This window comes from Microcaecilia unicolor, chromosome 1 (assembly GCF_901765095.1).
Source record: "Microcaecilia unicolor chromosome 1, aMicUni1.1, whole genome shotgun sequence".
Classification (NCBI taxonomy): Eukaryota; Metazoa; Chordata; class Amphibia; order Gymnophiona; family Siphonopidae; genus Microcaecilia; species Microcaecilia unicolor.
This window is the reverse complement of record NC_044031.1, coordinates 588,629,175-588,655,061: the sequence shown is the minus strand read 5'-3', so window position 1 is coordinate 588,655,061 and position 25,887 is coordinate 588,629,175. Positions and strand designations below refer to the sequence as shown.

Below are 25,887 nucleotides of genomic sequence, written 5' to 3'. Positions count from 1 at the left end.
CATTACATCACTGGTCCCTACATCCAAGCAATGCTAGGAGTTTCTAGACCTGGAAAAGAGGCAATAAACTACTACTACTGGTCATTACATCATCCAGGCTTTTTACATCAGCTGAGAGAAGCCCCTTTTTCAGCGAAGCCGTAGTTTGACCAGGAGTCTGGTTCTATGCAATGCATCCACCCATAGATGAGCTTCCATCTTCACTGTAAAAGGCCCATGTTTTTTATTAGGCTTAGACCTCATGTTCAGAGCTAAGGAAAATTACAGAATGCTTGAGAATTTCTCTGTTTTGGTAAACAAGCCATACTGTGGGAATGTAGTCACATGTTTCTCAGTCCAGGTAGCCAGTCTGAACTCGAAACAGGCTCCACCTAAAAATACAGACCCCCCGAGTGCACTTGTCGGTCAAGGCAGAGTTGAAAAACAATCTTTAAAATTCACTTCTATTACAGTGGTGTTTCTATTGATGCTAGTACAGCTTGGGTATTTAGTAAACTGTTCATAAGGTCAAATTTTTTCGTATTAATCTGTTCTGGGTTTGCATATGTACTACTACTACTTATCATTTCTAAAGCGTACTAGACATATGCAGTGCTGTACACTTGAACATGAAGAGACAGTCCCTATAATCTAATTAGGACAAACAGGACAAATAAGGGAATTACTAAGGTGGGGATGAAAAATAAGGGTACTGAACAAGTGAGTAAGGGTTAGGAGTTAAAAGCAGCATCAAAAAGGTGGGCTTTTAGACTGGATTTGAAAACGGCTAGAGATGGAGCTTGACGTACCGGCTCAGGAAGTCTATTCAAGGCATATGGTGCAGCAAGATAAAAGGAACGGAGTCTGGAATTAGCGGTAGAGGAGAAGGGTGCAGATAAGAGAGATTTATCCAGTGAACGAAGTTCCCGGGGAGGAGTGTAGGGAGAGATAAGAGTGGAGAGGTACTGAGGAGCTGCAGAGTGAATGCACTTATATGTCAATAAGAGGAGTTTGAACTGTATGCGGAAACGAATAGGGAGCCAGTTAAGTGACTTAAGGAGAGGGCTAACATGAGCATAGCGACACTGGTGGAATATAAGTCATGCAGCAGAATTTTGAACAGATTGAAGAGGAGAGAGATGACTGATTGGGAGACCTGTGAGAAGCAAGTTGCAATATTCTAAGCGAGAGGTGATAAGAGTGTGGATGAGGATTCTGGTAGTGTGCTCAGAAAGGAAAGGGTGAATTTTGCTGATATTATAGAGAAAGAAACAAACGACAGGTTTTAGCAGTCTGCTTAATATGTGCAGAGAAGGAGAGGGAGGAGTCGAAGATGACCCCAAGGTTACGAGCTGATGAGACAGGAAGGATGAGAGTGTTATCCACAGAAATAGAGAATGGGGGAAGAGGAGAGGTTGGTTTAGGGGGAAAGATAAGAAGCTCAGTCTTGGTCATGTTTAGTTTCAGATGGCACTGAGACATCCAGGCAGCAATGTCAGACAGGCAGGCTGATACTTTGGCCTGGATTTGGGCTGAGATTTCTGGTGTGGAGAGGTAGATCTGGGAGTCGTCAGCGTAAAGATGATACTGAAAACCATGGGATGAGATCAGAGTACCAAGGAAAGAAGTATAGATGGAGAAATGAAGAGGTCCCAGGACAGATCCCTGAAGTACACCAACTGACAGTGGGATAGAAGTAGAGGAGGATCCACTAGAGTATATACTAAAGGTACGCTGGGAAAGATAAGAAGAAAACCAGGAAAGAACAGAGCCCTGAAATCCAAGTGAGGACAGCGTATCAAGGAGTAGGCTGTGATCACAGTGTCAAAAGGAGCAGATAGATTGTGAAGGATGAGGATAGAATAGAGACCTTTGGATCTGGCCAGCATATGTGCTGTAGTATTCTACTTTAGCTTTGTTTATGTTGAGTTTATATGTTCTTATAGCATTCCTCCATATGGTCTTGTTTACGTCTGTTTTGTTTTTGGTCCATTTCCTTTCTAATGTCCTATAGAGTATTTTCATATGTAGTAGCTCATTATAGAACCATGGGTGTGATTTCTTATTTTAATTTTGAGTGGCACTATTTTGTTTAGTGTGCTTTTGCTTGCTTCATCCCAATTTCTCATTAAGTGGATGTTGTTGGGTGATATGCTACTTTGTACATTCATCGCCTCCACTTACGAACCAGTTTTCCGGTGGTGGTTGCACGATCGTGCCCTTGCAGTTGTAGAAAGTTATTCACCTCTTTAGGGGATGCGAGGAATCTCCACTTACCCTGGACTAATACCACCAACCTTGCAGGGTACCATAGACTGACTTGATAACCTTTATCTTGTAAAAGCTTTTTGTATTTCCACAATTCTTTGTGTCTAAAGACAGCCTCTATACTTCGGTCCGGGAAGACCCGCACATCCATGTCATATGCTGAGACTTTAACTTGCATGGGCATAGTTTGTGTGTGTGTTGGAAGGGGGGGGGGGGGGTGAGGGGCGACATTGCCCCCGCAAATGAGCTGCCACCTGAGTGGAAAGCCTCTGGACTGCCACCCCATTTTTCTTCCTGGCCACCCCCCTGACTGAGTGGTGCAGCTGCAGCAGCATCTGTCTTTTTCTACTTCCAGCCCTGCGGCACCCGGTATGCCTCCCCCCTGAGTCCTCCAATCCGCCTAGCCGCCGGCAACCTCAGCAAGAAAGCAGTATGCACGCTGCTTTAGACGTGCCCTCGGAAGCCTTTCTCTCTCCTTCAATTACCTATTCCCGCATAGGTGGGAAGCTGTAGAAGGGCTTCCGGGGCAGGTCTAAAGCAGCGTGTGTTCTACTTTCTCGCTGAGGGTGCCAGCGGCTCGGGGGATTGGAAGACTGGGGGGGAAGGAGTGATACCAGGCACTACGGGGCTGGAACGAGAGAAAGATTGGAAGACTCCAGTGCTGTGGTGGGGGGGGGGGGGGGGGCTGATAACAGGCCCTGCAGGGCTGGAGGGAGAGATACAGGGGTGGGGAAGGTTAAAAAAAAATAAGACCACCGTGGGGGGGGGGGGGGGAGAGTGAGAGAGAGAAGGAGCAAAAGATGGATGGGACTGGGGGGGAGGGAGAAGGAGCAGAAGATGAATGGGACTAGGGTGTGGGGGAGAGAGAGAGGGAGCAACTTCATTGTGTTCATTGTGTGCCTCTTAGTTCTAGTATTTTTGGAAAGAGTAGACGTGATTCATGTCTATCTCCCCTTAGCCGTCTTTTCTCCAAGCTGAAGAGCCCTAGCCGCTGTAGCCTTTCCTAATAGGGAAGTCGTCCCATCACTGTTACCATTTTCGTTGCCCTTCTCTGTACCTTTTCGAATTCCACTATATCTTTTTTTTTCACGCTGAGGCTGCCAGCATGTCGGTGGATTGGAGGACTTGGGGGGGGGGGGGCATACCGGGTGCCACAGGGCTAGAAGGAGAGAAAGAGAGATGCAGTCAGGGGGATGCCAGGCAGAAAAATGGGGTGGTAGTCCGGAGGCTTTCCACTCAGGTGGCAGCTCGTTGGGGGGAGGGGCAATGTCCCCCCTCAACCCCCCCCCCAAACTATGCTCATGCCAAGGGGGTAGTTGAGGGAAGACCCTGATGATAACAGCATCTGGAAAATGAGGAAATTGCTTCATCCTTTGTCTATTTTGTATAAATTCCTGAGAGGCAAGGAGATTAGGCAGTTCAACTTTGACACAGTGGTTAGCGCAGCGGGCTTTGATCCTGGCAACCTGGGTTTAATTCCCACTGTAGCTCCTTGTGACCTTGGGCAAGTCACTTAACTCTCCATTTCCCCAGGTACAAAAGACTTAAATTGTGAGCCCTGTAGGGACAGAGAAAGTACCTGCATATAATGTGTACAGCACTTCGTACATCTAGTAGAACTATAGAAATGATTAGTAGTAATAGTAGTAGTATTTTGGTGAATTCTTGACTATGGGCAGCAACAAAAGGGTATTTTGGGAGGTACAATGGGTATCAATTTGTGTGTTAATTAAAGAGAATGCCTATAAAGTGGTATCCCTCTGGTATTTAACATGTTCAATTAAAGTGTATTGGGGCTTTGAGCTTTGTTGGCAATGTGGTACAGAGCGAGAAACTTTTTACCATATATCATGGGCTTGTAAATTGATTCAACAATTCTGGTAACAGTTTCTTCAACAATTTGCAGTGGGCTTGGATCAGCCTCTCCCATTGGTCTCAAAGCTGTGCTTGTTGGGAGTAAGTGTCTCTTGCAGACTTAAGTGGCCGTGGGATTAATGCGCGTTTCTCTTTCAGCTGCTAGATGTGAGATTGCATCACATTGGAAACAGACTACAGGACCTGCTATCTTGGACTGGTCTCATCATGTTCAACTGATCACAAAACTTGATAAACTTACTAACCAATGGAAGCATTATTTTGATAAAGATTCTGATGAATGGACTCTTTTGCAATTGATCTTACAGGATTTGGGCGAGGAGGAGAGGTTAAGGGATTTCTTGTATTATTTAGGGGGGGAAGGAGTTATGAGTGGGGACGGGAAGGGGGACTTCCTGTTAGTTATTGTTTCTTTTGATATTGTGAAGTCTTGTTTTTCTAGATGTTCTTGTAAAAACTTTTTCAATAAAAATTTGATTAAAAAAAAATAAAAGCAGCGATCCCATGGAACCCCACTATTTACCTTTCTCCCTTCAGAATATTGACCATTTAACCCTGTTTTCTTTTAATCCGTTTTTAATCCACTTTAGGACACTGCCTCCTATCCCATGACTTTCTGATTTCCTCAGGAGTTATTCATGTGCTATCTTGTCAAAAACTTTCTGAAAATCCAGATACGTATCTAATGGCTCACCTTTAGCCACATATTTATTCCCTCCTTCAAAAACTTGTAGCAGCATCGGCACATTTTTTTTGATGCACACCGAAGCCTTCATTTAACGCAGAGGGTAAAAGGCTGTTTTGTTTTTTTTAAGAAATTGGCTTTTGCTAATCACAGGGATTGGTGTGAAGCTGTTTCGGGGGGGGGGGGGGGGGGGGGGAGAGCCCTTACCGCCACCTATTTAGGTGACGGTAAGGACGCCTGCTCTAACACGGTGGTGACTGATTACTGCTGGGTAAGCCCTGGTGCTACATAAATTGAAAATATTTTTGTAGTTTTGGAAATGGCGCACGCTGGGGGTGGTGGCCCGGCAGTAGTTCCAAATTGGCTTGCGGCAAGCCCTATGTAAAAGGGCCCCTTCGTGAAGTAAGATTTTCCATGACTTAATCCATGTTGGCTTTGTCCCATTAATCCATTACTGTGCTTTGAGATTATTGTTGTTGGATAAGGGTGTAGATACTTTGTTGCTTATGTTAGATTAGCATGCAGCTTTCAAAACAGTGGAATATGATGATCTATTGTATTGGTTGAGAGCTTGTAACTGAGCTACACTACCCAGTGGTTGAGCTCCCTTCCCCTGCCTCAGTTGAGTGAGGAAGCTAGGAAGAGCAATAAGAAAAGCTTTCTGAAAATTCTTGTCATGTGTTTTGGAATTATTTGCTTCTTTTTTTTTGACTGGGATAGCATAGTATGTGAGCATAGGATTACAGACCTCAAGGAGTTATTCCTTACTTTGCAGAGTATAAGTACATAATTTATTTATTTTTGTTACATTTGTACCTTGCGCTTTCCCACTCATGGCAGGCTCAATGCGGCTTAGATGGGGCAATGGAGGGTTAAGTGACTTGCCCAGAGTCACAAGGAGCTGCCTGTGCCAGAAGTGGGAATCAAACTCAGTTCCTCAGTTCCCCAGGACCAAAGTCCACCACCTTAACCACTAGGCCACTCCTCCACTGGGTCAGACCAATGGTCCGTCTAGCCCAGTATCCTGTTTCCAACAGTGGCCAAGCCAGGTCACAAGTACCTGATAGAAACCCAAATAGTGGCAACATTCCACGTTACCAATCCCAGTGCAAGCAGTACTGTAAAGGGGCATTGTTGTCTCCATTATTGTACATCTATTTGGCCCCAATTGCACAGGTTTTTCAGGATGTGTGTTTCAGTTACTGGATTTTTGATGATGACATCCAGTTTTATATCCTTTTCAGTTGGAGTTCCTGTCTTTGGAACATGCTTCTGCAGGAGTTATGCAATTTTGGATACCGTTTAAAGACCTATTTCTTTAGTCTTTGTTAGTGACTGGCCATGATTGTCAGATTGTGGGTTGGGCTTCTGTGAGCTGTTTTTTTTTCTTTTTTGCTGATATACCTTACAGTGTTACTGTGTGTTGATAATTACTTATGTTTTATTATAAGGACAGACTAAATATCTTATATAAATAAATATGGGGCTAATGCTGAAAAGTACAGCTGGCATAAATAGACTGTTCTCGTATCGACTGTTATCACTAGGTTTGTGCACAGGTTAGACAGGGCAGCATGCACAAATGGTTTCAGTGCAGGTGCTGAAACCATTAGTACAGAATACATTTAAATGCAGTCATTGATTACCCTGTAGCTAGGTTAAAAAAAAAGTTTCCCCACGCATGTTTAGCCCAGGAAACGTTTTCGCCAGGTCTGAGGCAGCATAGAAAGGTTGGTTGAGAGGCAGTTGTCTAGCAGCACCCCATCTCTCCTCAATCCAATCACCCTGCCCTGGACCCAAAATCAAGCCTCCCCCTCCCAACATGAGGCGACACAACCCGACCCCCTCCCTTTTTCCCCTAAGGTTAAGAAAAGGGGGGGGACTGGTGGTTTCTCCCTTATGGTAGATAGACCCAAAGGATGCTTAATTGACAGGAGACAGTGTCATGTGACAAGACTGAAGCCGTAGCTGCTATCTTGATATATTCAAACCAAAGCAAACTATTGGTCCATCCCAAACCATTCATAGGCGGTCTTTATTTCTAATAAGCATTTGCTTTTGTTTTGGGTGACTCAATATGGGAGCAAGCTCCACCTACTGGCTTCAGACCAGATAATCTGCCAAGCATACTCCCACTGTCAAATAAACCTCCTTGATTGGCCCCATCCAGTGAATCCTAGGTTGGGCAGGGTGAGGCACCACCATTGTGAAGATGATGGCACCCAGAGGGAGGAGCGGGCGACATAATTTCTGCCTCCTTCCAGGTGGGTGCTGGGTTAGGCTGGTGTCCTGCTAGACCACAAGGAAGTTTTTTTAGGTCATAATTGTCTGGGGGTCCACTAGACTATTTGGTCCATGTGGGGGGGGGGGGGGGGGTGCGAGAGGGAGCCACAGTATTTTTATTTTATGTCAACTTTCCTGTCGGGGTGTGATTTTGAAGCATGCAGTGAACCTTTTTGAGCATTAGACCCTAGGTTTGCAGGTTTGTGCGTATTTGGGTTGGGGGCAATTGTGAGGGTAGTTTTTGGGTTCGGCAGCAGTTTATGGAGTAGTTTAGGGGGTAGTTTTGGGGATTGGGATAGTTTGGTGATTGGGTAGATTTTATGGAGTGGCAGTGCTGTTGTGGTACAGTTTTTAAGGGTGTAGTTGCAGGAGGGGTAGTTTGCGGGGTCATAGGGCAGTTTCAATGGATGGGAGCAATTTACAGAATGGTGGAGCAGTTGCACAGGTAATTTTTAGGGTTGGGGCAGTTGCAGGAGGTAGCATTTGGAGCTGGAGAAGTTTCTAGGCTTATGGGGGTAATTTGAAGGGTGATGGTTAAGTTACAGGAGGTGGGTTTTGGATTGTAGGGGTAGTTTTGAGGAGGTGTGGCCAGTTGTAGAGGGTATTTTGAAGGGTGGTTGACCAATGTGGGGAGTGGGGTGTTTACCAGGTGGGGCATGTCAAGGGGTTGGAAGAGTAGAGAAAGGTGGGTTTGAAAGGAGGAATTCTCTATCTGCTGTTTGTTGATAAGTTTTCTATGTTACAGAACCTGAAACTCCTCCTCCCATATAAATGCATTGTGCAGTGTTTTGTTTTTTCTCTGAATCTCTCAGTCCGGTCTGCCCATTTTTGAATTCAGTATGTTTTTTTTCACTGTTCCCTTTCATACCAAGTTTCATCCCATTCCATTTAATTTTTGGAGAGTTATTTTGCCCCCAAACAGACGGACAGACAGCGAGAGAGGCATTCTCCACCCCTTTTGTACAATTCTTTTGACCTTTTGTTGGGTTGGAAAGAACAAAAAATGAGAGAGAGATGTAAGGCAAGACCAAGAGAAAAAAACTGGTTTCTTTTAAAATTAACATTCAGTGCTGATGTGTTTGGTTGAATATGGCTCCTTTAGCTGTAACAATTTTATGAAGATCAAATAATAGAACTAATTTTCTTTTGCACAGATAAAGCAGACACAGGATGAGGAAAAGAAGCAGCTAACAGCACTCCGAGATTTAATAAAGTCTTCCTTACATTTTGATCTAAAAGAGGTAGGCACTTAGTATATAAGGCTATCGGGGGAGTATAAATATGTGACTCTTCAGGTCTCTCATTCTTATGTTAATCTTGGTGTTTTTGTAATGCTGGATGATTTTTTTTTAAGTAGGATTGGTAACAATAATAATTCTTCAAAGTGTATCTCTTATACCAGCGGATGGGATTCACTTTAGTTTGAAAATATGCTTTAATTACAGATTTCAAATAGTTTAATATTTATATTTCGATCAACTTAATTTAGTCCTTTACATGCTAAGGGTCCAGGAAATAATTATTAAAAATGGGTAAACAATGTATTGGCCTGGTCTTATAGATGCAATGCTTTATTGCTAAGTTAGACGTTTGGGTTTAATAGTGAAGCCAATTCATGATTCCTAAGCCATTGTTTCCTAACCCTATCTTAGAAGCATACCTAGCCAATCTGGTTTTCAGGATTGCCACAATTTATATGCATTGATTAGATAGGTAAAGCCAAACCAAAAAAGGAGAAAGTCCAATCCTCACAAATATATAACATTAACAGGAACCAGAAGTGAGGTCACAAAGGAAGAGGAAACCAAGTGTGTAATATCCACAATCTTTATTGCCTATTACGAAAAGACTCAACACGGCAATTTTTTGGTGAGTGTGCCTGCAGTAGGAGTCGTGTTCCCTGTACATATACAGATGCATACAGATTTCTCTCATACATATTTGTTGTGACAGTTCAGAAAATCAGACTAGTTAGGTATGCCTCCAGGATAGGGTTGGGAAATATGAGCCTAGGCTAGTTGTTCACAAGAAGTACTTTCTGTTGGGGATGGATGGGGAAAGGAAGGGGAGTGTAGCTGTTGCTTCCTTGGAATTCCTAATGGTTACTCCGCTTGACGTGTGAGATGAGGTTTCCTTGAAGTTCTCTATATTTGCTGCTTGAAAGTGATTTCAGGGGGTCAAGACTGGGTAGAGTTGTTTGAACTATGATTTCCTTTAGACCACTTGATTTGTGACCCCAGGGCCAGTGAGATATGATTAAAGCAGGGAAAACATTAAAAAATATAATTTTTCTGTTAATTGCATATTAATAAATGAAGTAACATTTGAGCAGACTAAGATTACACCTAATGTTGAAGGAAAGATTAATGTACTGAACAAACCCCATAATAATTAACCAAAACACAAATTTACAACATAGAGTTGAGCAATTAATTGATAATTATTATTCTCTGAGGACAAGCAGGTGAAGGAAAAGCATCTGATGGAGTCTGGTGTGGACGATGACTAGTGAGATGAATGTATAACGTTCTAGAAACATCCCACCAGGCATTCACTGGTGCCTTTCTACCTCACTTGTGAGCTCAGGTTCCTTAGTCTTTGTTTTTCCATGGAGCATGGAGGATGCATCATCATATTCAGCTAGGCGTCACTTACCATCAAGCTTCTCCACATTGGATCCTGCAAAGCCGGAGTTGAGCCCTAGTTCACCCAGGAGGCTCCTCCACTGAATGGCAGCCACTGCACATAGTAACCAGTGGAAGCACGCTGAGCAGTGATGTCACCTCCTACTCCATTTCAAAAACTAGCAGACAGCTGAGGCATTGCACCAAAGGGTCATGTCCTTCCCCTTTGTGAGCCCCTTCGTGAGCAACTTCATGAACAGCCTTGAACTAACACCATAACAGGAACTATAACCACCTAAATGGTAATTATACCAACAACATTTATCTTTGTCAATTCACCTCATGGTACTTATTTCTAATTCCATATATGTACAGCATTTATTATTTTCTTCTGTGTGTTTCTTTTATAGTAAATATATAATATGCCAAATTTTTGCTCCTCTAATTATTGGAATTTATAGTTCAACCATTTACAGTTGATCCACAACTCTATTAATAAACACTACTATACTCAAGATTAATATACAGCACAAAACATAGTCAATGAAATGACATTGTAACATAGTAATTGACAGCAGATAAAGACCTCTATGGGCCATTCAGTCTGCCCAAGAAGATAAACTTATTTTACATGGTATGTGATATTTTATATGTATACCTGAGTTTGATCTGTCCTTGCCATTTTCTGGGCACAGATATTAGAAGTCTTTCCAGCACTGTTCTTGTACTAATATTTCTGAAGCTAATGTTGAAGCCCCTTAAAATTTACACTTCAGCCCATCCATATCTATTCAGTCACGATCAGGGCACAGGCTGTATAAGTCTGCCCAGCACTGGTTTTGCTTCCAATTAGCGGTGTTGCCACCCAATCTCTGCTTAAGATTCCTTGGATCAATTCCTTCTAAACAGGATTCCTTTGTGTTTATCCCATGCATATTTGAATTCCATTACCATTTTATCTCCACCACCTCCCGCAGGAGGGCATTCCATGTATCCACCACCCTCTCCGTGAAAAAATACTTCCTGACATTACTCCTGAGTCTACCCCCCTTCAACCTCAGTTCATGTCCTCTAGTTTTACCGCCTTCCTGTCTCCGGAAAAGTTTTGTTTGCAGACTAATATCTTTCAAGTATTTGAACATCTGTATCATATCACTCCTGTTTCTCCTTTTCTCTAAAGTATACAATTTCAGGTCAGCAAGTGTCTCTTCGTACAGTTTGCAACGCAAATCCCATACCATTTTGGTAGCTTTTCTTTGCTCTGCGTCCAGTCTTTTTACATCTTTAGCAAGATACGGCCTCCAAAAGTGAACACAATACACCAAGTAGGGCCTCACCAATGACTTGTAGAGGGGCATCAACACCTCCTTTCTTCTGCAGGTTATACCACCCTCTATGCAGCCTAGCATCCTTCTGGCCACGGCCGCCACCTTGTCGCATTGTTTCTTCACATTCAGATTCTCAGACATCAACACCCCAAGGTCTCTCTCCTGAGTCGAGCTTACTAATCTCTCCCCTCCTATCCGGTATCTTTCTTTTGGGTTTCTGCACCCCAAGTGCATCACTCTGCACTTTCTTGACTTTAAATTTTAACTCCCAAACTGATAAAGAAAACTGTAATACTTGTGTTTATGTTTTTATTTATTAAATCATTAAAACGTATGTTAAGTTAGTGAATAGTGCTCAGAACTGAGTGCATTTCTGAAACCAGGAGCCATCTCCATTGATAGCAACATCAGTCACCATTATCGCACTAAAGTCCACCTCCCTACCTAAAAATGGCTTAAAAAATCACAAATGTAGAAGCAGTAAATTGTGCCACAAAGTTCTCCAAAAATCATGAATAGATTAATCAGAGGATAAAAAATCGGACTTATCTGATGGTGTCAGTAATCCCTTGTGCTGATGGTCTTTGATGGTGTCGATGATCCCTTGTGCTGAACTGTCCTCCATCAGTTCATACCCTGAATATTTTCAACCGGCTATAATAGTATCAGTTCAAACCCTTCGTGAAAGTGTGCAGTGTGCTTAATCCATATTCGCTCCTTGTTCTCTACATGCTGGCATGTTTCGCCAAATATGGCGTCCTCAGGAGAACATTAACTGAAAATGCAAATAGTAATAACTAAAAAGAGCAGTTCATCAATAACTTTAACAGTCCTAAACAATCATTTTTGTATTTTTCTTAAACTATTTTCATACTATTCAATATTAGCCAACCTGCAATGGAGACCACTTCTCTTTCCACCCCAGCTAGACAGAATGCCGACGCATGTACTCGTCTGCGTTCTGTCTGTGTTTGGGGTGGAGAGACAAGCGGTCTCCGTTGCAGGTTGGCCAATATTAAATAATATGGAAATAGTTCTGAGCACCATTTACTAATTTAACATACGTTTTAATGATAAATGAAATATAAACACGAGTATCAAAAGCTTCTATATCAGTTTGGGATTTAGCAAGTGTAGAAACCAATTAATTGCATATATATACCCATATTGAGTAGCTAATTAAATTTTAACTGCCAGACCCTCGACCATTTTTCTAACGTTTGGAGATCCCTTCTCATTGTTTCTACTCCTTCCAGAATATCCTCTGTATTGGCTATCTTCGTGTCATCCGCAAAAAAGAAAACCTTTCCTTCCAACCCTTCAGCAATATCTCTCACAAATATATTAAACAGAATCAGCCCCAGCACTGACCCCTGAGGAACTCACACCTGCACACCTTCCTTTCTTCTAAGGCGGATTCCATTTACCCCCACCGCCTGTTGGTCAATCACTTTCCAATCCAGTTCACCACTTTGGGTCTTAAGTTCAGCCCTTTCAGCTTATTCATGAGTCTTCTGTGAGGGAACATATCAAAGGCTTTGCTGAAATCCAAGTAGATTACATCTAGTGCATGTCCTTTATCCAATTCTTTGGTCACCCAGTCAAAGTAATCCAATGAGATTCATTTGGCAGGATTTTCCTTTGGTAAAGCCGTGTTGCCTTGGATCCTGCAAACTGTTGACTTCTAGAAAGTTAAGTATGTTTTCCTTCAGCAGCAACTCCATTATTTTTCCTACCACTAATCTGAGGCTTACCAGCCTGTAGTTTCCCACTTCTTCCCTGTCCCCGTTCATCTCCAATCCCGTGGAACTTCTCCCTAAAGATCTATTAAATAAATCTTTAACAGGTCCCGCCAGGACTTCTCTAAGCTCCGTCAGTAGCTTGGAATGTATTCTATGTGGCTCCATAGCTTTGTCCACTTTCAGATTTGCATGCCATTTATAAATGTTTCCATGAACGGTGCAATATCCACTCCATTTCCAGGTATTCCTTTGGCAGCCGACTGCGGTCCTTCTCCAGGATTTTAATCCGTGAACACCGAAGAGAAGTAATTGTTTAGTACGTTTACTGTATCCTCATCACTTTCCACATAGCCATTCTCATTATCTTTCAGTCTTGCAATTCCATTCCTATCTTTTCTCTTTCTCCAGTATGTCTGAAAAAGGTCTTGTCACCTCTCTTTACATCTTTAGCCACTTTTTCTTCTGCTTGTGCTTTCGCTAGCCGTGTTTCTCTCTTCGCTTCTTTGAGTTTAATCCAAAAGGACAAATGAGAAGAGACTACAGACCTGAATATGTATATCCTAGAGGAGAGGAGAGACAGGGGAGATATAATACAGACATTTAAATACTTGAAAGGTATTAATATAGAAACAAACATTTTCCAGAGAAGGGGAAGCGATAAAACTAGAGGACATGAATTGAAGTTGCGGGGCGGTAGACTTAGGAGTAATGTCAGAAAATTATTTTTCACAGAGAGGGTGGTGGATGCCTGGAATGACTGGTGGAATTCAAAAAGGCATGGGATGAACACAGAGGTCTCTATTTAGAAAATGAATGATATAAAAAACAAAATTTAAAGTGCTGCATGTGTTTGCATGTCAAGTGGTGCTTAGATGGCAACTCTGGCTGTATGAAGTGATGCTGGTCTGGTTTGTATGGTCTCCCACATATGCTGGGCTTGATGGACCTTTGGTCTGTCCCAGTATGGCAATGCTTATGTACTTATGTAATTATATGGCGATCAGGTTTAGGATGGGCTACAGAGAGCTTCGACTGAAACTCTAGTGGTTTGGAACGTGAGTACAGTGCCGGGCAGACATTTACAGTCTTTGTCCCGCAAATGACGAGACAAATTTGGATAGGCTGGAGTGGGTTGTGATGGCAACTCTAGCAGTTGGAACATAAGGACAGAGCCATGCTTACTTCTATGGTCTGTGTCCCAGAAACACCAAAGAAAGACCATGATCACGTATATAATATCACGTTGATTGTTGATTTAAATCTTGAATTGATAACGAATGTGACTGTTGGGCAGACTGGATAAACCATTCAGGTCTTTATCTGCTATCACTCACTTATTATATAGCTCGAGAGGGGCCTGAATCTACTGTGTGCTCAATTTCCATTGAGCTTGTCTGACGTAAGTCAGGTGAGTTAGGTGTACTGAGGCCATGTGACCAAAATTCTCCACAAGTTCATGCTGATGTCAGCTGATTTCTTTGAATTTCTTCCACTGTAGACATGAGAATGATGATCCTTGGTTGCAGATGAAAGGTTTTTGTTTGATGTCTAGCAGAGCTCCTTTGAGTTTCAGTTGTGTTGAAGGGCTTAAATGAGACTTGGGGTAACTTTGGAACACCCTAGTAATTCTAACAACTGGATGGTGGTATGCACGGATCCTTGAACGCCCTGCTTCTGGTAGTAGTAACTTCAGTGTGTAGAGTGACTGATCCACCTTATAATAAATTTTACCACAATGGGGTTCTGTACATTCATCCAAAGTTCCATCCTATGGTAGTGTCAGATTTCCTTCTTAATCAATTGTCCTGCCAGTATTTTTCCTAAGTCTTGGCCCTCAAAAGTGAAAGTGTGCTTAGGATTGCAGAGAGAACATCTTGGGTTGCCTGTTTGTAGCAGACCAAAGGCCTTAGAAAGGCAATCCAGCATTTTGTTTCTTTTGACCCTGATAAGCTGGTTGCTCCTTTTACCAAATCCGTTTCATTATGCCCAAGCAGGCTCTAGGGTGATGTCACAGCTCATAATATTGGAGCTATGGCTGTGTCAGTAGCCCACTTAAGGTCACTTTCCAGGAGGAAGATGTGCAAGGTTCACACTACTGTATAGAAAGAGACTCCTGATGCAGTAGTAGGTTTGGCCAGTCAGTCCTCCAGAATTCCGCTTCATTTCCATTGTGCTTTCCAAATATGTTTATCTTTTGCTTGCTGTACCAGTTTCTGCAGTTCAAACAATAAAGCAATTTACACATGCAATTAAATAAAAGAAAGGAAGTCCAATCAATTAACAGGACAGGGAGAGCACATTCAGAAGTGAGACATATAAAAGAGAAGTAATAGTAATAAATAAAAAATAAAAAAAAAAGCTAAATGGCACCAAAATATTTGTTTGTGTCTCTTTGTCATAGCATCTATGGGTGCTCTTATTTTCTCTTTTTTTCTGTTGAAGACTGTCTGCAGCTAGGGAATACCATGCTGTGGCAGGTGTACTCTGTGGAGAGCAGGACATAGTCTTCAAATACTCATCCACCCACCCAGCTCCCCAAGGTGCTGTATTCCACTCAGAGCTCTAATAATAGACTGAAATGGTTTTGTACAGCATTGGCAGGCATGAAGTTGCACACTTGCACTGTGAAACTTCACAAGTTATCAAAGCTGGTATAGCTTTCCTGTGCTATGGCTCTGTTGGTGATGTAACCCATGTTTGAAAACTTGTATCCTGCTGTCTACATAAAACACCTGTCGTAGGTAAGAAGCTTGGTTCTATCTCCTGAAGAACAAGCAAACTAGAGGAAAACAGCAACAGAAATAGTAGTGAGGCAATTAAAATGTAGAGGGCCATAGATGGAACAATAAGCGGAGGCAGGCTTCGGAGGAAGCAGATTTTAGTGAAGGAACCAATTTATTAGTCCAAAATGTATGGACTTAAAATGTTCATTAATTCACATATAATAGAATGCATGTTTGCATAAACTAACACAATCTTTTGTGAACAGTGCTAAAAGTCTCTCATCTATTTATGCATTACTCAAAAGACCTTACTTGGAAAACTGTAGCAACTCCAAGCGCTTAACAAATGTCTGCAAAAAAAGAAATAACGCACTGATGTCCATTTCTATCCAAATGATGCATGTGATGACGTTAAAATATAATCAAATGAATTACTCAAGTTTGGAATTTATTGTGTTGGAACGACAGAAGATATATTTGTTGCTGCATTTCTTCTGTCACAATGTAGTTATTGATATTTGGTTTAGAAGCGTTCCACATATCAATTTTTATTCTTTATTTTTCAAGTTGTTCTTTTGTTACTGTGTGGTTTCTCTGAAGTTGGATGTGCCCAATAAATATTTCTTTTAAGTCCCTGCTTTGTTTTTTTTTAGCCTAGATGCTTTGGCATTACATAGTAACATAGTAGATGACGGCAGAAAAAGACCTGCACGGTCCATCCAGTCTGCCCAACAAGATAACTCATATGTGCTACTTTTTGTGTATACCCTACTTTGATTTGTACCTGTGCTCTTCAGGGCATAGACCGTATAAGTCTGCCCAGCACTATCCCCGCCTCCCAACCACCAGCCCCGCCTCTCAACCACCGGCTCTGGCACAGACCCTACAAGTCTGCCCAGCACTATCCCCGCCTCCCAACCACCAGTCCCGCTTCCCACCACTGGCTCTGGCACAGACCGTATAAGTCTTCCCAGCACTATCCCCGCCTCCCTACCACCAGCCCCGCCTCCCGATCTTGACTAAGCTCCTGAGGATCCATTCCTTCGGCACAGGATTCCTTTATGCTTATCCCACGCATGTTTGAATTCCGTTACTCTTTTCATTTCCACCACCTCCCGCGGGAGGGCATTCCAAGCATCCACTACTCTCTCCATGAAAAAATACTTCCTGACATTTTTCTTGAGTCTGCCCCCCTTCAATCTCATTTCATGTCCTCTCGTTCTACCATCTTCCCATCTCCTGAAAAGGTTCGTTTGCGGATTAATACCTTTCAAATATTTGAACGTCTGTATCATATCACCCCTGTTTCTTCTTTCCTCCAGAGTATACATGTTTAGTTCAGCAAGTCTCTCCTCATACATCTTGTAATGCAAATCCCATACCATTCTCGTAGCTTTTCTTTGCACCGCTTCAATTCTTTTTACATCCTTAACAAGATACGGCCTCCAAAACTGAACACAATACTCCAGGTGGGGCCTCACCAACGACTTATACAGGGGCATCAACACCCCCTTTCTTCTGCTGGTCACACCTCTCTCTATACAGCCTAACAACCTTCTAGCTACGGCCACTGCCTTGTCACTCTGTTTCGTCGCCTTCAAATCCTCAGATTCTATCACCCCAAGATCCCTCTCTTCGCCCGTACCTATCAGACTCTCCCCGCCTAACACATATGTCTCCCGTGGATTTCTATTCCCTAAGTGCATCACTTTGCATTTCTTCGCATTAAATTTTAATTGCCAAACCTTAGACCATTCTTCTAGCTTCCTCAAATCCTTTTTCATGTTTTCCACTCCCTCCCGGGTGTCCACTCGGTTACAGATCTTAGTATCATCCGCAAATAGGCAAACTTTACCTTCTAACCCTTCGGCAATGTCACTCACAAATATATTGAACAGAATCGGCCCCAGCACCGATCCCTGAGGCACTCCAATACTCACCTTTCCCTCCTCCGAGCAAATTCCATTCACCACCACCCTCTGGCGTCTGTCCGTCAACCAGTTCCTAATCCAGTTCACCACTTCAGGTCCTATCTTCAGCCCATCCAGTTTATTTAAGAGCCTCCTGTGGGGAACCGTGTCAAAAGCTTTGCTGAAATCTAAGTAGATTATGTCCATAGCTCGTCCCTGATTCAATTCTCCTGTCACCCAATCAAAGAACTCAATGAGATTCGTTTGGCACGATTTCCCTTTGGTAAAACCATGTTGTCTCGGATCTTGCAACTTAATTGCTTCCAGGAAATTCACTATCATTGATTATGATGTTTTGTTTTATTTTGTTTTTTTTAAAATACTGATAAGTACATTGTGTCAGAAGAAATGCAGTGACAAATTTATCTTCTGCTGTTCCAACACAATGTCATTTTTGTATTCGACATTGTACTTACAGTTAAGCATCTTGCCATTTTAAAATTCCGAACTTGAGTAATTCACTTGAATACATTCTGGTGTCATCCCATCATTTGGATAAAAACAGACAGCATCATGGTATTTGCTGGCGTTTGTTTGCACCACAGGAAGCATTATTGTGGTAAGTCCTTTTCAATGTATTTTTTTATATCTGTACCACTGGCACACGCTTATGCACAAGAATCTTTTTTTATAGTGATAATGTTTTTTTACATATGGTTTGTGGTTTTTAAAATAAGACTGCTTGGATGTTGGCAGTTTTTTAGTATATGAGCCAAACAAGTGGTTTGTGAAAGCTTAAAATGGAGGGAGAGTGGCTGATTTAAGACTTTTTTATACTGTTGTGTCCAATTGCTATTTTTGAGATGTATGTACTACACACCATTCATGACACTCAGAGAGAGCCATACAGAGTAAATGCGACTGTGTTGAGTCGATTATTTGTGGTGTCCAATAGTTTTAAGATTTTTATTTGTAGCTCAGAATGTTAATATTGAGCCTCGAGTCCTTTTAAGTTTTTTAATACTTCCATTTTGAACGCTGTTATATGCTTGGAATTGCAAGAGTTTTTCAAGTAAGGTCTTCTGATTAATGTATAAATAGATAAGAGAGGCTTTTAGCATTGTTTATAAAGCAAGTTGTGTATCAACAACTTGGAAAGCTAAAGGTGGACAAAGCCATGGGACCGGACGGGATCCACCCCAGAATATTGAGGGAGCTCAGAGAGGTTCTGGCGGGTCCTCTTAAAGATTTGTTTAATAAATCCTTGGAGATGGGAGAGGTTCCGAGGGATTGGAGAACGGCGGATGTGGTCCCTCTTCACAAAAGTGGTGATAGGGAAGAAGCTGGAAACTACAGGCCGGTAAGCCTCACTTCGGTTATTGGAAAAGTAATGGAAGCCATGCTGAAGGAAAGGATAGTGAATTTCCTGGAAGCCAATAAATTGCAAGATCCGAGACAACATGGTTTTACCAGAGGGAAATCGTGCCAAACGAATCTCATTGAATTCTTTGATTGGGTAACTGGAGAATTAAATCATCGACATGCTATAGACGTAATCTACTTAGATTTTAGCAAAGCTTTTGACACGGTTCCCCACAGGAGGCTCTTAAATAAACTCGATGGGCTGAAGATAGGTCCCGGAGTGGTGAACTGGATTAGGAACTGGTTGATGGACAGACGGCAGAGGGTGGTGGTAAATGGAGTTTGCTCGGAGGAGGGAAAGGTGAGTAGTGGAGTGCCTCAGGGATCGGTGCTGGGGTCGGTTCTGTTCAGTATATTTGTGAGTGACATTGCCATAGGGTTAGAAGGTAAAGTATGCCTATTTGCGGATGATACTAAGATTTGCAACAGAGTGGACACCCGGGAGGGAGTGGAAAGCATGAAAAAGGATCTGAGGAAGCTAGAAGAATGGTCTAAGGTTTGGCAATTAAAATTCAATGCGAAGAAATGCAAAGTGATGCACTTAGGGAGTAGAAACCCAAGAGAGACTTATGTGTTAGGCGGTGAGAGTCTGATAGGTACTGAGGGGGAGAGGGATCTTGGTGTGATAGTATCCGAGGATCTGAAGGTGACAAAACAGTGTGACAAGGCGGTGGCTGTAGCGAGAAGGTTGCTAGGCCTTATAGAGAGAGGTGTGATCAGCAGAAGAAAGGAAGTGTTGATGCCCCTGTACAAGTCGTTGGTGAGGCCCCACCTGGAGTATTGTGTTCAGTTTTGGAGACCGTACCTTGCAAAGGATGTTAAAAAAATGGAAGCGGTGCAAAGAAAAGCTACGAGAATGGTACGGGATTTGCGTTCCAAGACGTATGAGGAGAGACTTGCTGACCTGAACATGTATACCCTGGAGGAAAGGAGGAACAGGGGTGATATGATACAGACGTTCAAATATTTGAAAGGTATTAATCCGCAAACAAATATTTTCCAGAGATGGGAAGGCGGTAGAACGAGAGGACATGAAATGAGGTTGAAGGGGGCGGCCTCAGGAAAGATGTCAGGAAGTATTTTTTCACGGAGAGGATGGTGGATGCTTGGAATGCCCTCCCACGGGAGGTGGTGGAGATGAAAACGGTAACGGAATTCAAACATGCGTGGGATATGCATAAAGGAATCCTGTGCAGAAGGAATGGATCCTTAGAAGCTTAGCCAAAATTGGGTGGGGGGAAGAGGGGTTGGTGGTTGGGAGGCGAGGATAGTGGAGGGCAGACTTATACGGTCTGTGCCAGAGCCGGTGATGGGAGGCGGGACTGGTGGTTGGGAGGCAGGAAGTACTGCTGCGCAGACTTGTACGGTCTGTGCCCTGAATAAGGCAGGTACAAATCAAGGTGAGGTTTACACATATGTTTGTCTTATTGGGCAGACTGGATGGACCTTGCAGGTCTTTTTCTACCGTCATCTACTATGTTACTATGTTACATTGTGTTAGAGTTTGCAATCCTGCATTCTATTATATGTGAATTTAAAGGAACATTTAATCCATACATTTTGTTGTTTTTCAGTTAGTGTATTGCATTGGCTCTGCCTGTTGCCCTCTACACGTTTATTGCCTCTATCTCCTGAAGGCCTGTGTTATGTGAATTGCTATCTCAGTCTCTATATATAAATATTTCTTTCCTTCAACTGTATATATCTAAAGAATTGGAGGGCCTTTGTTTTAGAACCACATATATAATACCATCCTTGGATTACTCATATAAAAAAAATAACAAACAAACAAAAAAAGTTATCTCAGCATGTAAAGATTTTTGTTTCTTTTTGTCTTATCCTTGTTTAGTTTGTTTTTGTCTCAGGACAAACAGATTGCTTATATTTTAGTATTTGTCTTGAAAACAGTGTGCACTTTTTATTATAACTTTAATCTTGAGTAGAGAGGTGTGGTAGCCATGTTAGTCCACTTTTAAAGGTAATCAATAGAAATAAAACAAAATAAAACATGAAAAAGAAAATAAGATGATACCTTTTTTATTGGACATAAAAACAAGATTTAACTTACATAGACATTACATGAAAAACGCCATTGCCAGCCAGGATGCCACGCCTGTGGGGCAACACTTTACAAAAACAGAACACTATACTAGTGATTTCATAGTAAGAATCCTGAAAGGTAACTTTAAAACAATACAGGAACCTTTGAACCTTTGAAGTCAGAATGATTAAATATTTTGACACCCACCAGACAGGACACTCTCCTGTCTCCATGCATATCCCCCTGTCTCACCCATCCACCTCCATCCCCACCCTGTTAGATTGTCACTAAAATGCTTTGATGTCTCACTTATATATACTGTCATCTACCAAGATTTGCTTATTTCCGATCTGACGAAGAAGGGCAACCTTCGAAAGCTAATCAAGAAATGTACTAAGTTATGTCCAATAAAAAAGATATCATCTTATTTTCTTTTTCATGTTTTATTTTGTTTTATTTCTGTTGATTACTATTATAACTTTAAATTCACAAAAGGTGGCTTTTATTCTTCAGATATGTGTGATAAATGTATGCTTTGGATAATGGGTTCTGTTGAGGGCTAGTACAGTCAATAAATCAAAACTTTGTAAGGTCACTCCTACAGTGGGAGCTTATTTACATAAAACACACAATTTGCCATCTTTTGCTAGTGCTGTATCAGAGGTTGGTCCTTTATACTGTGTGGGCATAACACAGTATGAAAGACCAGCCTATGATACAGCACTAGCGAAATATAGCCCATGTCATCCGGAGATCCTGCTGTGTTTGAATAACTGCAGTTATTAAGATAAGTGCAGTTATTTATTTTGTTTAAATATATTATTAGCTTTAATAGTTGACCGATGAGGAGCTTGGTGAGTCATGAGCGAAAGCTGCTCATGTGAAACGAGTCACCACTGAGGTCATATATACAGCTATTTGAATGTACATATTTTAATTGGATGAAGAATTTTCAGCATTGAGCAAAGTGTTTGTTTGGAGGGTTAGTACAGAGGCATCCTGGTTGAATTAGGTTCTTAATAATGTAAATATCTAAATGTAAGGAATTTCAAAGACCTTAATAATAGCATCTTCTCACAATAAATAAAATAAGTCAGAAAAAATTACTATGAAATTTCTAAGTACACTTATAGAAGAATGTATTTCTTTTGTTTGAGAATAATAATAAGATATGTAAGGAAACTAAATCTTAAGCAAATGATACTGATTTTAAATTCTTTGCTTCTTTTTTTGCTGCATTGCTTTTGCCTTACATGACTGAAGTCTAGGAGAGTAAGTTATTGTTTTAATGAGTCTTTCTGTTGTGGTTGCTTCTTGTACGTCTTTTGTGCAGTTGAATATTATTTTTTCTTTAGCGTCGTTGGTATATTTCCTCTTTAGAAAGTCATATATTGTTCTTTAGAAAGTGATATATTGTAGATTAGTTTAGTACTGTGAAACCTATATCCCTAGAAATTGTGCATTTGATGTTTCATTCCATTTTCAGAAGCACAGTCATGATTTTTCTTTTCTTCATCAAACAAAAAACTTACAGTCCTGTTTACAAAGTTGCACTAGCTGTGTAGTTGCCCATAGCGTGCTTTTGTAAACAGGGCCCTTAGTTTAGTAACATGTGATTAGTAGGATGTCTTAATCAGGATATCTGACCTGTTAATTGTTAAACAATGTTTTTTAGACAATTCTTCCTATTTTTATTTCCAAATTCTTACTATCATTTTCCTGTTTCCATATGACAGAAGACTCTTTAAATATAGCTAAACTTTTTGTATAGTGCTCAATATCTTAATAGCAATTGCTTAGAATAAGATGTGATACTCTGAGGTGTATTTTCAAAGCAGTAGAGCTACTGCTGGGTTTACGCATGGCAATGTGCTTGATATTTGTAGCAAAACTATGTTTTACCTAATTAGCTAGCACTCATGATTTTGAAGCATTGCAGAGCTGTTTTGTGGACATGAAGTCACAAACTATGGTATTAATCTTGTTATAGCATGCTAATATAATTCATGTGTCTTGAACACTCATGGATTTCTGATTGTGGCCCACTATAAACTATTCATGTAACTGACGTGTATATGTATTTGTGTGTGTATATATGTATATATATATTAGGGATGCACTTTTATCGTGTATAACACAATTAACGTATTAAATTGTAGTGTACATTAAAATTTTCAACACAAATAACTGCATCACCTGCCTCTCTCATGATCCATCATAACCTTGTGTCTCCCACCCACCAACACCATACTGCATAGTCACGACTATCTCCCTTTCCTCTCCACTCCTCCTTGTTTACTCTTATGGTCTGGTCTACTGCTTCTCCTGATCTGCATGGTGGTGGAACTGCATCAACAAATAACAGAAGGCAGGCAGACATGGGGGCATTGCCTTATCTGTGCCGCCGTTGGCTTTGCCAGTCCCAGAAACAGGAAGTGACATCGAGCTCTGATATCACATCCTGTTTCTGGAATCAGCAGAGCCAGCAGTGGCATACGCAAGGCAATTTTCTTGTATTTGCCTGCCTTCTGCTATTTGTTGTTGTTGTCCTACTACCATGCAGACCGGAAGAAGCAGCAGCCTGTGTCATGTGAGTGAACAAGGAGGGGTGGGAAGAAGGGGAGACAGACCCTTATCATTCAGGATGATGGTGGTGGTGGGGAAAGGGGGAGAAATGGTCCCATATTGGATGGTTAGGGTACGGGGGGAAGAAACGAGGCTATGCAGGATGATGGTGGTGGGAAGAGGGGGAGAAATGGGTTGGTGGTGGTTGTGAGGAGGGGAGATGGAGCAATGCTGGAGAGGGGAAGAGAGGGACAGAGAGTTGTGGTGGTGAAACAGGATGATAGTGGTGTTTAGGGGAGAGAGATGGAGCAATGCTGGATGGTGAGGGAAGAGAGGGAACGAGGTGATGCTGGATAGTGAGGGAAGAGAGAGAGAAAGAGGTGATGCAGCATGGTGAGGGAAGAGAGAGAGAAAGAGACAGAAGAGAGGTCCTTGATGGCTGGGGGAGGGGAGGGAGACTGAAAGAGAGAGAGAGGAGATATTGCATGACAGAGGGGAGAGTTAACCTCTCACATGTTCAGGATTACTATAGAAGTATACCGGAAAATAAAATAATCTGTTACATAGAAACAGAGAAAAAATAAAGGCAGATAAAGATCATATGGCCTATCCAGTCTGCCCATCCATGCCATCTGTTCTCCCTATCACTCCCTTAGATATCCTATGTACTTGTCCCAAGCTTTCTTGAATTCAAATACTGTTTTTATCTCCACCACTTCCACTGGGAGGCCACTCCATGAATTCACCACCCTTTCCATGAAAAAGTATTTCCTCAGTTTACTTCTGAGTCTGTCTCCTCTTGTCACCTTCATCCTATGCCTCCTCTTTCCAGAGCTTTCTTTCAATTGAAAGAAACTTGCCTCTTGTGCATTTATACCATGTTGTAAATATCTCCCCTCTCCCGCCTTTCTTCCAAAGTTATACATATTGAGGTATTTAGGTCTGGCCCCATACTCTTTATGGTGAAAACCACAGGACCATTTTAGTAGCCGCCCTCGAGACTGACTTCATCCTTTTCATATGTTTATGATGGTGCGGTCTTCAGAATTGTATACAATATTCTAAATGAGGTCTCACCAGATTTTTATACAGGGGCATCATCACCTCCTTTTTCCTACTGGCCATTCCTCTCCCATTGCACAAAACATCCTTTTAGCCTTCACCATCGCCTTTTCGACCGGTTTGGCCACCTTGAGATCATCACATACGATCACACCCAAGTTTCCTTTCTCTCCTGACTGTTGTTGAGCATTCCTCTGGCAACCCTGGACTGGAAGATAGTGACCACAGATGTGTCACTGTCTGGCTGGGGGCGCATTGCCTGCAACAGAAGGCCCAGGGCGTTTGGACTTCAACAGAGGCATCATGGTCCACCAACCACTTGGAGTTATGGGCAATTCATCTGGCCCTTCGAGAGTCTCTGTCTCTTCTCTGCGGTTGCCCAGTTCGAGTTCTTTCGGACAATGCGATGGCTGTCGCCTACTTAAACTCAGGGGACACCAGGAGGGCACCCCTAGCGCGTGAGGCGGCTCTGATCTGCCTTTGGACAGAGACTCGTCTCTCGTTCTTGACAGCGCATATAGCGGGGTCACAGAATGTGCAAGCGGACTTTCTCAGTCGCCACCAGTTGGAGCCGGGAAAGTGGACACTCTCCCCTCTGGCCTTCGATCAGATAACTGCCCGTTGGGGGATGCCAGAAATGGCCACCGCATTCAATGCGAAGATTCCCCATTTCTTCAGCAGGGGACGAGAGCTGGGCTCAGATGGCATCGATGTCCTTCTTCAGTCTTGGCCCTGGGGCCTGCTCTATGCCTTTCCCCTGTGGCCAATGGTGGGCAGATTACTGACTCACATTGCCAGCCATCCCGGTCGAGTGATCCTAGTGGCCCTGGATTGGCCCAGATGAGCCTGGTATGCAGATGTGATCAGGCTTCTGTTCGATCATCCTTTTCTGCTACCGGCGCAGAATGGTCTCCTGCTGCAGGGGCCAGTCACGATGGAGGATCCCTCCCTCTTTGGTCTTATGGCCTGGCCCTTGAAAGGGCGAGGTTGAGAAGAAAAGGGTATCTGGACGTGGTTATCGCTACGATGCTGTAGGCTTAGAAAAGATCCACCTCGATAGCTTATGCTAGGGTGTGGCGTACCTTCGATTTGTGGTGTGCGAGTTTGGGATTGTCAGTGGCTTCGGCTTCAGTATCGGTTATCCTCGTGTTTCTTTAGGAGGCTGTACAAAAATCACTCTCGTTGAGTTCTCTCAAGGTGCAGGTGGCAGTTCTGGCATGTTTTAGAGGTCGGCTTCATGGGGCGTCCATTGCCTCCCACCCGGATGTGGTTCGTTTCTTGAGGGGCGTAAATCGTTTGCGCCATCCTCACATGCCAGTTCTGCCATCCTGGAACCTTAATCTAGTTCTCAAAGCTCTTCAGCGTCCTCCTTTTCGAACC

At 42.4% G+C, this 25,887-nt stretch overlaps 1 protein-coding gene across 2 annotated transcripts in view; it reads left to right on the top strand.

The window, feature by feature from the left end:
- The window catches only part of ASAP1 (ArfGAP with SH3 domain, ankyrin repeat and PH domain 1), an 803,986-nt gene that overhangs the window by 346,215 nt on the left and 431,884 nt on the right, over positions 1–25,887 (top strand). For both annotated transcript variants that reach the window (XM_030219214.1, XM_030219206.1), the window contains exon 11: positions 8,245–8,331. In XM_030219214.1, the coding sequence (XP_030075074.1) occupies positions 8,245–8,331 (87 nt within the window). The remainder of the gene's footprint in view (positions 1–8,244; positions 8,332–25,887) is intronic.